Source organism: Heptranchias perlo, chromosome 7 (assembly GCF_035084215.1).
Source record: "Heptranchias perlo isolate sHepPer1 chromosome 7, sHepPer1.hap1, whole genome shotgun sequence".
Classification (NCBI taxonomy): Eukaryota; Metazoa; Chordata; class Chondrichthyes; order Hexanchiformes; family Hexanchidae; genus Heptranchias; species Heptranchias perlo.
Window position 1 is genome coordinate 50830222 of NC_090331.1, and position 15669 is coordinate 50845890.

Below are 15669 nucleotides of genomic sequence, written 5' to 3' on the forward strand. Positions count from 1 at the left end.
CATACATTTACGCACATGCACTCGGGTACGGTAGCATAGTGGTTATGTTACTGGGCTAGTAATCCAGAGTCATGAGTTCAAATCCTGCCACGGCAGCTGGCGAATTTAAATTCAATTAATAAATTAAATAAAAATCTGGAATTAAAATACTAGTATCAGTAATGATGGCCATGAAACTACCGGATTGTCATAAAAACCCATCTGGTTCACTAATGTCCTTTAGGGAAGGAAGCCTGCCGCCCTTACCCGGTCTGGCCTATATGTGACTCCAGACCCACAGCAATGTGGTTGATTCTTAATTGCCCTCTGAAATGGCCTAGCAAGCCACCCAGTTGTAAAATCTCGCTACGAAAAGTCATAATAAGAATAAAACTGGACGGACCACCCGGCATCGGACCACGAGGCACCAGCAAAACACCAAGCCCAGTCGACCCTGCAAGGTCCTCCTCACTAACATCTGGGGACTTGTGCCAAAATTGGGAGAGCTGTCCCACAGACTAGTTAAGCAACAGCCTGACATAGCCATACTCACAGAATCATATCTTTCAGCCAACGTCCCAGACTCTTCCATCACCATCCCTGGGTATGTCCTGTCCCACCGGCAGGACAGACCCACCAGAGGTGGCGGTACAGTGATATACAGTCAGGAGGGAGTGGCCCTGGGAGTCCTCAACATTGACTCTGGACCCCATGAAATCTCATGGCATCAGGTCAAACATGGGCAAGGAAACCTCCTGCTGATTACCACCTACCGTCCTCCCTCAGCTGATGAATCAGTCCTCCTCCATGTTGAACACCACTTGGAGGAAGCACTGAGGGTAGCAAGGGCACAGAATGTACTCTGGGTGGGGGACTTCAATGTCCATCACCAAGAGTGGCTCGGTAGCACCACTACTGACCGAGCTGGCCGAGTCCTGAAGGACATAGCTGCTAGACTGGGCCTGCGGCAGGTGGTGAGCGAACCAACACGAGGGAAAAACTTACTTGACCTCGTCCTCACCAATCTACCTGTCGCAAATGCATCTGTCCATGACAGTATTGGTAGGAGTGACCACCGCACAGTCCTCGTGGAGATGAAATCCCGTCTTCGCACTGAGGACACCATCCAACGTGTTGTGTGGCACCAGCACCGTGCTAAATGGGATAGATTCAGAACAGATCTAGCAGCTCAAAACTGGGCATCCATGAGGCGCTGTGGGCCATCAGCAGCAGCAGAATTGTATTCCAGCACAATCTGTAACCTCATGGCCCGGCATATTCCTCACTCTACCATTACCAACAAGCCAGGGGATCAACCCTGGTTCAATGAGGAGTGTAGAAGAGCATGCCAGGAGCAGCACCAGGCGTACCTAAAAATGAGGTGCCAACCTGGTGAAGCTACAACTCAGGACTACATGCATGCTAAACAGCGGAAGCAGCATGCTATAGACAGAGCTAAGCGACTCCACAACCAACGGATCAGATCAAAGCTGTGCAGTCCTGCCACATCCAGTCGTGAATGGTGGTGGACAATTAAACAACTAACGGGAGGAGGAGGCTCTGCAAACATCCCCATTCTCAATGATGGTGGAGTCCAGCACGTGAGTGCAAAAGACAAGGCTGAAGCGTTTGCAACCATTTTCAGCCAGAAGTGCCGAGTGGATAATCCATCTCAGCCTCCTCCCGATATCCCCACCATCACGGAAGCCAGTCTTCAGCCAATTCGATTCACTCCACGTGATATCAAGAAACGGCTGAGTGCACTGGATACAGCAAAGGCTATGGGCCCCGACAACATCCCAGCTGTCGTGCTGAAGACTTGTGCTCCAGAACTAGCTGCGCCTCTAGCCAAGTTGTTCCAGTACAGCTACAACACTGGCATCCACCCGACAATGTGGAAAATTGCCCAGGTATGTCCTGTCCACAAAAAGCAGGACAAATCCAATCCGGCCAATTACCGCCCCATCAGTCTACTCTCAATCATCAGCAAAGTGATGGAAGGTGTCGTCGACAGTGCTATCAAGCGGCACTTACTCACCAATAACCTGCTCACCGATGCTCAGTTTGGGTTCTGCCAGGACCACTCTGCTCCAGACCTCATTACAGCCTTGGTCCAAACATGGACAAAAGAGCTGAATTCCAGAGGTGAGGTGAGAGTGACTGCCCTTGACATCAAGGCAGCATTTGACCGAGTGTGGCACCAAGGAGCCCTAGTAAAATTGAAGTCAATGGGAATCAGGGGCAAAACTCTCCAGTGGCTGGAGTCATACCTAGCACAAAGGAAGATGGTAGTGGTTGTTGGAGGCCAAGCATCTCAGCCCCAGGGCATTGCTGCAGGAGCTCCTCAGGGCAGTGTCCTAGGCCCAACCATCTTCAGCTGCTTCATCAATGACCTTCCCTCCATCATAAGGTCAGAAATGGGGATGTTCGCTGATGACTGCACAGTGTTCAGTTCCATTCGCAACCCCTCAGATAATGAAGCAGTCCGAGCCCGCATGCAGCAAGACCTGGACAACATCCAGGCTTGGGCTGATAAGTGGCAAGTAACATTCGTGCCAGATAAGTGCCAGGCAATGACCATCTCCAACAAGAGAGAGTCTAACCACCTCCCCTTGACATTCAACGGCATTACCATCGCCGAATCCCCCACCATCAACATCCTGGGGGTCACCATTGACCAGAAACTTAACTGGACCAGCCATATAAATACTGTGGCTACGAGAGCAGGTCAGAGGCTGGGTATTCTGCGGCGAGTGACTCACCTCCTGACTCCCCAAAGCCTTTTCACCATCTACAAGGCACAAGTCAGGAGTGTGATGGAATACTCTCCACTTGCCTGGATGAGTGCAGCTCCAACAACACTCAAGAAGCTCGACACCATCCAAGATAAAGCAGCCCGCTTGATTGGCACCCCATCCACCACCATAAACATTCACTCCCTTCACCACCGGCGCACTGTGGCTGCGGTGTGCACCATCCACAGGATGCACTGCAGCAACTCGCCAAGGCTTCTTCGACAGCACCTCCCAAACCCGCGACCTCTACCAACTAGAAGGACAAGGGCAGCAGGCGCATGGGAACAACACCACCTGCACGTTCCCCTCCAAGTCACACACCATCCCGACTTGGAAATATATCGCCGTTCCTTCATTGTCGCTGGGTCAAAATCCTGGAACTCCCTTCCTAACAGCACTGTGGGAGAACCGTCACCACACGGACTGCAGTGGTTCAAGAAGGCGGCTCACCACCACCTTCTCAAGGGCAATTAGGGATGGGCAATAAATGCCGGCCTTGCCAGCGACGCCCACATCCCGTGAACGAATAAAAAAAAACTCCAAACTCATCCTAGACGGCGTCACATTTGCCCTGTCTGATCCCTCCTATTTCTGAACTATTCTTTACTCTAGTGCTACTTGTCCCTCCCAGTCCTCTGTGCACCTTGTTTCTCCTCTCTACTGTTTCATCCTGGTGCCCATCCCCCTGCCAAATTAGCACCTCCCCCACAGTACTAGTCAACCTCCCCGTGAGGACATTGGTCCCAGCTCTGTTGAGATGCAACCCGTTCATCTTGAACAGATTTCTCCTGCTCCAGAACTGGTCCCAACGCCTCAGGAATCTGAAGCCCTTCTGCACCGTTGCTCCAGCCACGCATTAACCTGTCTTATTCTGCTAATTCTATACTCACTAGCACTGGGAGTCATCCAGAGATTACTACCCTTTGACATTCAGTTATTGTCTGCTTTTTAACATTCTCCCTAAAAACACAAGAACATAAGAAATAGGAGCAGGAGTAGCCCATACGGTCCCTCGATGGCTAATCTTCGACCTCAACTACACTTTCCTGCCCGATCCCCATATCCCTTGATTCCCCTGGAGTCCAAAACCCTATCTATCTCAGCCTTGAATATACTCAACGACTCAGCATCCACAGCCCTTTGGGGTAGAGAATTCCAAAGATTCACAACCCTCTGAGTGAAGAAACTCCTCCTCACCTGAGTCTTAAATGGCCAACCCCTTATCCTGAGACTATGCCCCCTAGTTATAGACTCTTCTGTGAGGGGAAACAACCTCTCAGCATCTACCCTGTCAAGCCCCCTCATAATCTTATATATTTCAATTAGATCACCTCTCATTCTTCTAAACTCTGGAGAATATAGGCCCATTTTATTCAATCTCATAGGACAACCCTCTCATCCCAGGAATCAACCTCGTGAACCTTCGTTGGACCGCCTCTAAGGCAAGTATATCCTTCCTTAGATAAGGGGACCAAAACTATGCACAGTTCTTCAGGTGTGGTCTGACCAAAGCCCTGTACAATTGTAGCAAGACTTCGTTACTCTTTAACTCCAACCCCTTTGCAATAAAGGCCAAGATTCCATTTGCCTTCCGAATTGCTTGCTGTACCTGCATGCTAGCTTTCTGTGTTTCTTGTACGAGGATACCCAGATCTCTCTGAACACCAACATTTAATAGTTTCTCACCATTTAAAAAATATTATGCTTTCCCATTCTTCCTACCAAAGTGAATAACCTCACATTTCCCCACATTGTACTCCATCTGCCACCTTCTTGCCTATTCATTTAACCTGTCTATATCCCTTTGCAGACTCTGTGTCCTCCTCACAGCTTACTTTCTCACCTAGCTTTGTATCATCAGCAAACTTGAATACATTGCACTCGGTCCCTTCATCTAAGTTATTAATATAGATTGTAAATAGCTGAGGCTCAAGCACTGATCCTTGCGGCACCTCACTAGTTACAGCCTGCCAACCTGAAAATGACCCGTTTATCCCTACTTTCTGTTTTCTGTCCGTTAACCAATCCTCTATCCATGCTAATATATTACCCCCTACCCCATGAGCCCTTACCTTGTGTAGCAATCTTTTATGTGGCACCTTATCGAATGCCTTTTGGAAATCCAAATATAGTACATCCACTGGTTCCCCTTCATCCACCCGTTACATCCTCCAAGAACTCTAATAAGATTTGTTAAACACGATTTCCTTTTCATGAAACCATGTTGACTCTGCCTAATCATATTATGATTTTCTAAGTGCCCTGTTACCACTGCCTTAATAATGGATTCCAGCATTTTCCTGATGTCAGACTAACTGGCCTGTAGTTCTCAGTCTTTTCTCTCCCTCCTTTCTTGAATACCAGTATTACATTTGCTACCTTCCGCTCCGTTGGGACCGTTCTAGAATCTAGGGAATTTTGGAAGATCACAACCAATGAATCCACTATCTTTGCAGCCACCTCTTTTAGAACCCTAGGATGTAGGCCATCAGGTCCAGGGGATTTGTTGGCTTTTAGTCCCACTAGTTTGTCTAGTACTTTTTCTCTACTGATATTAATTACTTTAAGTTCCTCACTCTCATTTGCCTCTTAGTTCTCCATTATTTTTGTTATGCTTTTTGTGTGTTCTGCTGTGAAGACAGATGCAAAATATTTGTTTAACGTCTCTGCCATTTCCTTATTCCCCATTACAGTTTCTCCTATCTCAGCCTCTAAGGGACCAACATTTACTTTTGCTACTCTCTTCCTTTTTACATACTTGTAGAAGCTCTTACAATCTGTTTTTATATTTCTTGCTAGTTTACTCTCATATTCTATTTTCTCCCTTTTTATCAATTTTTTGGTTATCCTTTGCTGGTTTCTAAAATTCTCCCAATCCACAGGCTTACTACTATTCTTCACAACATTATATGCCTCTTCTTTAGACCCTATCCTTAACTTCTTTAGTTAGCCACGGATGGATCACTTTTCCCGTGGAGTTTTTCTTTCTCACTGGAATGTATATTCGTTGAGAATTCTGAAATATTTCTTTAAATGTCTGCCACTGCTTATCTACCATCATACCTTTTAATCTAATTTTCTAATCTACCTTAGCCAACTCGTCCCTCACATCTATGTAATTGGCTTTATTCAAGTTTAAGACTCTAGTTTCAGACTTAAGTATGTCACTCTCAAACTCAATGTGAAATTCTATCATATTATGATCACTCTTCCCCAGAGGATCCTTTACTATGTGATTACGAATTAATCCTATCTCATTGCACAGTACAAGATTTAAAATAGCCTGTTCCCTGGTTGGTTGCACGACATATTGTTATAAGAAACTGTCCCGAATGCATTCTATGAACTCGTCCTCCAAACTACATTTGCCAATTTGATTTGCCCAGTCTATATGAAGATTAAAGTTCCCCACGATTATTGCATTACTTTTGTTACAAGCTCCTATTATTTCTGAATTAATACTCTGAGCAACGGTACTGCCACTGTTAGAGGGCCTATAAACTGCTCATATCAGTGTTTTATGCCCTTTGTTGTTTCTTAGCTCCACCCATACTGATTCTACTTCCTGATCTTCCGAGCCAAGACCCTTTCTCACGACTGTCCTTAGGTCATCCTTTATTATCAGGGCTTCCCCCCCTCCTTTTCCATTCTGTCTGACTTTCCGAAACGTCAAGTACCCTCGAATATTTACTTCCCAACCTTGGTCACCTTTATTTTTTATTCGTTCACGGGATGTGGGCGTCGCTGGCGAGGCCAGCATTTATTGCCCATCCCTAATTGCCCTTGAGAAGGTGGTGGTGAGCCGCCTTCTTGAACCGCTGCAGTCCGTGTGGTGACGGTTCTCCCACAGTGCTGTTAGGAAGGGAGTTCCAGGATTTTGACCCAGCGACGATGAAGGAACGGCGATATATTTCCAAGTCGGGATGGTGTGTGACTTGGAGGGGAACGTGCAGGTGGTGTTGATCCCATGTGCCTGCTGCTCTTGTCCTTCTAGGTGGTAGAGGTCGCGGGTTTGGGAGGTGCTGTCGAAGAAGCCTTGGCGAGTTGCTGCAGTTGCTACCTTGCAACCACATCTCTGTAATGGCTATTAGATCAAATCCATTTATCTCTATTTGTGCCACTAATTCATCTATCTTGTTATGAATGCTTCGTGCATTCAGATAAAGAGCCTTTAATTTTAACATTTTACCATTATTCCCTGCTTTGACCTTATTTGTTGATACACTATTTCCGTTAAACTCACTGTCTCTTCCTGTCACCCAAATTGTTACACTGCTCTATTGCCTTGTCTTTTCTCTTTAGATTTTTAAATTTACCCTCATCTGACCCCTCCCCCCCCCCTTTTTAGTTGAAATCCGTATATACCACCCTAGTTATTTGATTCGCCAGGACACTGTTCCCAGCCCGGTTTAAGTGGAGCCCATCCCAACGGAACAGCTCCCTCTTTGTTTGGTACTGGTGCCAGTACCCCATAGAAACATAGAAAATAGGAGCAAGGGTAGGCCATTCGGCCCTTCGAGCCTGCTCCGCCATTCAATATGATCATGGCTGATCCTCTATCTCAATACCATATTCCCGCTCTCTCCCCATACCCCTTGACGCCTTTTGTGTCTAGAAATCTATCTAGCTCCTTCTTAAATATATTCAGTGACTTGGCCTCCACAGTCTTCTGTGGTAGAGAATTCCACAGGTTCACCACTCTCTGAGTGAAGAAACTTCTCCTAATCTCAGTCCTAAATATCTTACCCCGTATCCTGAGACGGTGACCCCTTATTTTGGACCCCCCAGCTAAGGGAAACATCCTCCCTGCATCCAGTCTGTCTAGCCCTGTTAGAATTTTGTATGTTTCAATGAGATCCCCTCTCATTCTTCTAAACTCAAGTGAATACAGGCCGAGTCGACCCAATGTCTCCTCATACGACAGTCCTGCCATCCCAGGAACCAGTCTGGTGAACCTTCGCTGCACTCCCTCCATGGCAAGTATATCCTTTCTTAGGTAAGGAGACCAAATCTGCACACAATACTGCAGGTGTGGTCTCACCAAAGCCCTGTATAACTGCAGTAAGTCATCCTTGCTCCTGTACTCAAATCCTCTTGCAATGAAGGCCAACATACCGTTTGCCTTCCTAACTGCTTGCTGCACCTGCATGTTTACTTTCAGTGACTGGTGTACAAGGACACGCAGGTCCCTTTGTACATCAACATTTCCCAATCTATCACCATTTAAATAATACTCTGCCTTTCTGTTTTTCCTTCCGAAGTGGATAACTTCACATTTATCCACGTTATGCTGCATCTGCCATGTATTTGCCCCTCACTCAACTTGTCTAAATCGCCTTGAAACCTCTTTGCATCCTCCTCACAACTCACAATCCCACCTAGTTTTGTGTCGTCAGCAAACTTGGAAATATTACATTTGGCTCCCTCATCCAAATCATTAATATATATTGTGAATAGCTGGGGCCCAAGCACTGATCCCTGCGGTACCCCACTAGTCACTGCCTGCCACTCTGAAAAAGACCTATTATTCCTAATCTCTGTTTCCTGTCTGTTAACCAATTTTCAATCCATGCCAGTATATTACCCCCAATTTTGCACATTTGGCTCTTATGTGGGACTTTATCAAAGGCCTCTGAAAATCCAAATAAACCACATCCACTGGTTCTGGGAATTTATTTGTGTCCTCTTCCGTGAAGACAGAACCAAAGTATTTGTTTAATTGCTCTGCCATTTCCTTGTTCCCCATTATAAATTCTCCTGTTTCTGACAGTAAGGGAACTACATTTGTCTTCACTAATCTTTTTCTTTTTACATACTTGTTGAAGCTTTTACAGTCCACTTTTATGTTCCTTGCAAGTTTACTCTCAAACTCTATTTTTCCCCTCTTAATCAATCTCTTGGTCCTTTTTTGCTGAATTCTAAACTGCTCCCCAATCCTCAGGCTTGCTACTTTTTCTGGCAACTTTATTTGACTCCTCTTTGGATCTAATACTATCCTTAATTTCTCTTGTTAGCCATGGTTGGGCCGCATTTCCTTTTGTGTTTTTGCGCCAGAAAGGAATGTATAATTGTTGCAATTCATGCATTTGTTCCTTAAATGTTAGCCATTGCCTATCCACCATCATGCCTTTTAATGAAGCTTCCCAATTTATCATAGCCAACTCACTCCTCATACCTTCGTAGTTTCCTTTGTTTAGATTTAGGATCCTAGTTTCGGATTGGACTACTTCACTTTCCATCTTAATGAAGAATTCTATCATGTTATGGTCACTCTTCCTTAAAGGACCCCACACAACAAGATTATTAATTAGCCCCTTCTCATTGCACAATAAACATGAATCGAAACTCCTTCCTCCCACATCACTCTTTGAGCCATTCATTTAACTCTTTGATCTGATTGACCCTATGCCAATTTGCCCATGGCTGAGATAGTAATCCAGAGAATATTAATTTGAGGTTCTGCTTATTAATTTAGATCCTAGCTCCTCGAACTCCCTCAGCAGAACCTCATTCCTTGTTCTGCCTATGTTGTTGGTTCCTACATGGACCACGACAACTGGATCACCCCCCTCGTGCTCCAAGTTCTTTTCCAGCCACGAGGAGATATCCTTAACCCTGGCACCGGGCAGGCACCTCAGCCTTCGGGACTCTCTGTCGCTGCTGCAGAGAACAGAGTCTATCCCCCTGATTATGCTATCCTCTACCACTACCATATTCCTTTTTACTCCTCTCACTTGAATGGTCACCTGTACCACGGTGCCGTGGTCAGTTTGCTCATCCTCCCTGCAGTATTGTTCTCATCCATACAGGTAGCAAATACCTTGTACCTGTTGGACAAGGACAAGGGCTGAGATTCCTCGATCACTGCATCCTGGGTCCCCATACCTGCCTGACTCGCAGTCACACCCTCCTGTCCCTAAATACTGATTAACTCTAAAGTACTACTTAACCTAACGGGTGTGACTGCCTCCTGGAACAAAGTGTCCAGCTAACTCTCCCCCTCCCTGATGCATTGTAATGTCTGCAGCTCGGACTCCAGCTCAACAACTCTGAGCGAACGTTCCTCGAGCTGCACTTACTGCAGATGTGGTTGCTCGGGTTCTCGCTGGTCTCCACCAACTCCCACATGCTGCAGTTATGACACACCATCTGCACTGCCATCCCTATCTAACCTTGTTTTATTTAATTAGTTTTTTAAAAGTTTTTATTCAATTGATTATAGTTTTATTAATTAATTTGTTGATCTAGTTGAAGTTATTAATTTAATAAAGTAATCGTAGTTTTATTCTCTCAACTCTTAACCCACTGCCCTAACTTAGAAAGCAAAAAAAAAGCTGTAATACTTACCAGCCTGCTGTCCTGTGACGACACTCCTTGATTTTTTTTTGTTTTTCTTTTTCGATCCCACCAAATGTATCCTGCCTCCGCTGCTCCTCGAGACTTTTGGCCTCTGCTCCTCGTTCTTTATTTACGTGCCGCTGCTCCAGCCCCCGATCAGGTCCGCTCCTGCCTCCTAGCACCTGAAACTCTGACTGCAGGACCTCGACCCTTTCCCTTCCAATGTCATTGGTTCCCACATGGACCACGACTTATGGCTGTTCCCCTTCCCCCCTCAAAATGTTCTGCATCCTCTCAGTGATGTCCTTTATCCTGGCAGCAGGGAGGCAACACAACATGCGGGACTCATGCCACGGTTGCAGAAACGCCAGTCCATGCTCCTGACTATCCAATCCCCTATAACAACTGCATTTCTTTTACCTCCCTGTGCAGCCGAGTCTCCCACAGTGCTGTGGATTTGCTTCTGACTGCACTCCCCTGAGGTATCTCATTGGAATTCACAGAAACTCTGAGCTCGAGCTCGAGCAGTTAGCAGCACTTCCTGTATATGTGGTTTTTCAGAACACACGAAGTATTCTGGAGTTCCCACATGGCACAAGCTCAAACAAATCATTATTAATTTTCAGGAAACTGACTGTAGGAAATTTAAGTATCAAGTACTATTAATTTTTGTGTTGCAGTCTAATTTTGAATGACCGCCAATTGGATAATTAACCAGAAGTGCCAAGTAGATGATCCATCTTGGCCTCTTCCCAATATCCCCACCATCACAGAAGCCAGTCTTCAGCCAATTCCATTCACTCTACGTGATATCAAGAAATGGCTGAGTGCACTTGATACAGCAAAGGCTATGGGCCCCGACAACATCCCGGCTGTAGTACTGAAGACTTGTGCTCCAGAACTAGCCGCGTCTCTAGCCAAGCTGTTCCAGTGGAGCTACAACACTGGCATCTACCCAACCATATGGAAAATTGCCCAGGTATGTCCTGTCCACAAAAAGCAGGACAAATCCAATCCGGCCAATTACCGCCCCATCAGTCTCCTCTCAATCATCAGCAAAGTGATGGAAGGTGTCGTTGACAGTGCTATCAAGCGGCACTTACTCACCAATAACCTGCTCACCAATGCTCAGTTTGGGTTCCGCCAGGACCACTCGGCACCAGACCTCATTACAGCCTTGGTCCAAATATGGACAAAAGAGCTGAATTCCAGAGGTGAGGTGAGAGTGACTGCCCTTGACATCAAGGCAGCATTTGACTGAGTGTGGCACCAAGGAGCCCTAGTAAAATTGAAGTCAATGGGAATCAGGGGGAAAAGTCTCCAGTGGCTGGAGTCATACCTAGCACAAAGGAAGATGGTAGTGGTTGTTGGAGGCCAATCATCTTGGCCCCAGGACATTGCTGCAGGAGTTCCTCGGGGCAGTGTCCTAGGCCCAACCATCTTCAGCTGCTTCATCAATGACCTTCCCTTCATCATAAGGTCAGAAATGGGGATGTTCGCAGGTCAAAGGTTGGGTATTCTGCGGCGAGTGACTCACCTCCTGACTCCCCAAAGCCTTTCCACCATCCACAAGGCACAAGTCAGGAGTGTGATGGAATACTCTCCTCTTGCCTGGATGAGTGCTGCTCCAACAACACTCAAAAAGCTCGACACCATCCAGGACAAAGCAGCCCGCTTGATTGGCACCCCATCCACCACCCTAAACATTCACTCCCTTCACCACCGGCGCACTGTGGCTGCAGTGTGCACCATCCACAGGATGCACTGCAGCAACTCGCCAAGGCTGCTTCGACAGCACCTCCCAAACCCGCGACCTCTACCACCTAGAAGGACAAGGGCAGCAGGCACATGGGAACAACACCACCTGCACGTTCCCCTCCAAGTCACACACCATCCCGACTTGGAAATATTTCGCCGTTCCTTCATCGTCGCTGGGTCAAAATCCTGGAACTCCCTCCCGAACTGTGGGAGAACCTTCACCACACGGACTGCAGCGGTTCAAGAAGGCGGTTCACCACCACCTTCTCAAGGGCAACTCGGGATGGGCAATAAATGCCGGCCTCACCAGCAACGCCCACATCCCATGAACGAATAAAAAAAATAACACCAAAATTTAAGTAATTATCAATAGAGATGCACAATTGACAACTAGCCAAGCATGTGATAGACTTTGGTAATTATGAGCTATTTTAAAAACACAAACACTGAGACTTTTAATGTGGACGGAAGATGTGTTATTGAAATAATGAACAACCTGAGAGACACTTTACATTGATCACAGAACCTAATGCTTCTGCTGTGAATGGCTGAGATTAGGTTAATCGCAAATTCATATTTAAAGATATTGGCCCAGATATTCTGCATTCTTATAATAAGGGGTGCATATTCAGCATGGCAGGTATCCTGCCAGCCACAGAGATGCACCCCTGACCACAGCCAATCTTCAGGCCTACAAGTTGTGATGGGAGTGCCAAATTTTGCAGGAACAAATTCAATTCCGATGTTGATAGAATAAACACACTGAAGCTGTTTTAAAGGATAACATGGTTGCTCTGTAGCTGATTGATATGGATCAGTCTTGTCGCTTAGTTTTTATTTTTCTTTCGTATATGTAATTGACAAGGATCTACTCTCTATTTAACAAACCAAAAAAAAGGTCGAGGCACCTGTAAAACCTTAAAAAGCTTGATTTTTCTGTACCCATTTCCAGGCTGAGAAAAAAGCTACGGCTTTACGTAAACGTGCTGCTGAGCTGGAACATGAACAAAAAAGCATGGCTCTACTTGGAATCGAAAAGAAGCAATTTGAAAAGTATGCACAGCAAGTTATTGATGCAGCTACAAAAAAAGGGCAAAATACCTACCCACTTGTTAAGGCTGCTCACCGAGGCATTGGTGGTGGGCATGGTCCTGTGTTTACAGAAAAGGGTGGAATTAGACCTAGTTACCAGGTCAATGACACCTCTGGAGTTCAACTTCCAAATTATCAACGCAGTACAACCGAGGCAATTAAGAACATACATGATAAATGTGATGTCCAGAAATCCAAGCAATCGTTAGGTTTTATATGGTAAAAGCTTTGGAAATTACAAATGTGTCAAATTGATTCTTTTATTTTTACAAGTATTTTACATTAATGAACACTACTATTAATCTTTCTGTATGATCATCTGCACATCAGCAACCATGTACTGTCTAGATTTAATATAATTATTTTATTGCATGTATTTGAAACTAACAAAATGTTTGAGTAGCCATTCTAGTAGTGTGTTTCACAGAGAGATTTAAGTAAAATATCAAACAATGAATGAAGTATAATAGCAAGCTGGAAGAGATTAATAAACTCAATCTGAAGGAACGTTGAATTTTCTGCATCATTACAAAGAAATTCTAGACTATCATAATAAAATTATTGATAAAGTACTAGAATTTATGGTAATTGAATATGGGCTTATGTAATTCTTATGGGCTGCTCTTTCAAAACTGAGATGAGGAGAAACTTCTTCACTCAGAGGGTAGTAGGTCTGTGGAATTTGCTGCCCCAGGAAGCTGTGGAAGCTACATCATTAAATAAATTTAAAACAGAAATAGACAGTTTCCTAGAAGTAAAGGGAATTAGGGGTTACGGGGAGCGGGCAGGAAATTGGACATGAAGCTGAGTTCGGATCGGTCAAGGCCCTGTGGGTGGCGGAGCGGGCCCAGGGGCTGAGTGGCCGGGTCCTGCTCCTACTTCTTGTGTTCTTTAGATTTGAGGTTAGGATCAGATCAACCATGATCTTATTGAATGGCGGAGCAGGCTCGAGGGGCCGATTGGCCTACTCCTGCTCCTATTTCTTATGTTCTTATGAATAATAAGTCAGAAGAGAGATTAAAGTTTGATGCTCTTCGTCAGATACATTCTTGCATCTGTACATACAATTATAGGGCTAATAGTGTTCATTGTTAAAATTAGGTTAACAGAATAGTCCTTCAAAGTGAAAGCAAATTGAAAGAGCGCACATATCAAAACAACTGTACTATTTAAAAAATTAAAAATCTGACAAATCTTAAACCTTTACCTATAAAAGACAAGCAGGATACAGAGAGACCAGTTATACTGCAACATTCTGAGGAAAACTACAGTGTACAGCTGATTTTTCACAATTGATTTGATTGGGTAAATCCATCTAAAGTATAACTCAGGCAAACTTGCCATTCGATTTGTGTACAACAATGTCCCACAAACAGCAAATGAGGTAGTGTTGGTTGAGATATGAAATTGGCCAGTGTACCAGAAGAACTTCCTGCTGTTCTTCAAGTAGTGCCATGAGATCATTTACACCTACCTAAACAGGGAGACAGGGCCTCGGTTTAATGTCTCATCTAAAAGATGACATCTCTGATAATGCTGAACTCCCTCACTAGTGCACTAAAATGCCAGCCTAAATTATGTGCTCACCCCTGTCAGGATCAGCTGATCAAGGCAAAAGTGGACAGTTCCTGAAACAGAAGAGGCAGGAGATCTTTAAATTCAGATTTCTGCAGGTAGGAAATGATTCTGCCCACAGAGACCTACACTTGCTTTGGACTGTTCCTCAAAGGCTCGGACCACTGGTAGATTTTTAGATTTCTCATCCCTACCCACCATTAGGGCTTCTCAGGAGCAGCAATAGCATTCCCTGTGGGCAATTATTTTTGTGCTTCTCGGTACCACCTGGGGGCCAGGATCATTGGAGGTATATGGCTGCTGATGCTCCACAAATGGCTTATGGCAGTTTGCTCCTTGGCGGCTTTGTGTCACCTCCCACCTTCCACTGGTGTACCACTATGAGGGGGATGGCTGGAGACCTGGCATATGTTGCTCCCCTGAGAGATAGTGAGCTTCACCTCCTTGGGATTAAAGAGAGAAGAGTTGGAACGTTGTGGCTCTGTGGTGCTTCACCGGGATGCCAGGACAACTGTGTAGGTGTGCAGTCAGTAACCTGGGATAAGGGGTTTAAAGGTGGGGATTGTTGGATCAACAAGCAGATTAATCCAAATTATACAGGTTTGAACACCAGAGATAAATCAACTTGTTGATTTTATTAATAACGCTAGAAAGTACAAGCAAGTCTATACCACTATATACTTACAAGTAGGATATACAAAGAGGACTTTGAATAACTAATAAATGGAGGTGAGTTCTCAGTGCAAAATATCAAAGAACTACTAACAGTCATCTTATTTCCCCGAGGAACAGTTTCTAAGCAATGTCAGAAGACTTGCTCTGAACCTATGAATTCTTAGATTATTGTCATGTGATCCTGATGTGTCAAATGCTACTACACCTGTAGATGGCAATGTTGCATCACATATACTTTATTCTCACTGGAATGCAGGTGGCATTTTAGCTGGAATGCAGGTAGTCCCATAAAGAAATGATAATTTTGCATATAAACTTTCACACTCTTTCCAGGATAATGGCAACTTATACCAGACATGTTGTCTCCAAACTAGGCCATAATTCTTTACACAGATCCTTTGATGCTTCTAAAATTGCCTTAAACTGACAACACATCCTGCTTGTTTAGCTTTGGCCT

General features: G+C 45.1%; 1 protein-coding gene across 1 annotated transcript in view; it reads left to right on the forward strand.

The window, feature by feature from the left end:
- cfap210 (cilia and flagella associated protein 210) overlaps window positions 1-13687 on the forward strand; it is a 57177-nt gene extending 43490 nt beyond the window's left edge. Inside the window, exon 10 of the mRNA XM_067987512.1 lies at window positions 12823-13687. Coding sequence (XP_067843613.1) covers window positions 12823-13185 — 363 coding nt within the window. The 3' untranslated portion in view covers window positions 13186-13687. The remainder of the gene's footprint in view (window positions 1-12822) is intronic.
- The last annotated feature ends 1982 nt before the right edge of the window (window positions 13688-15669 follow it).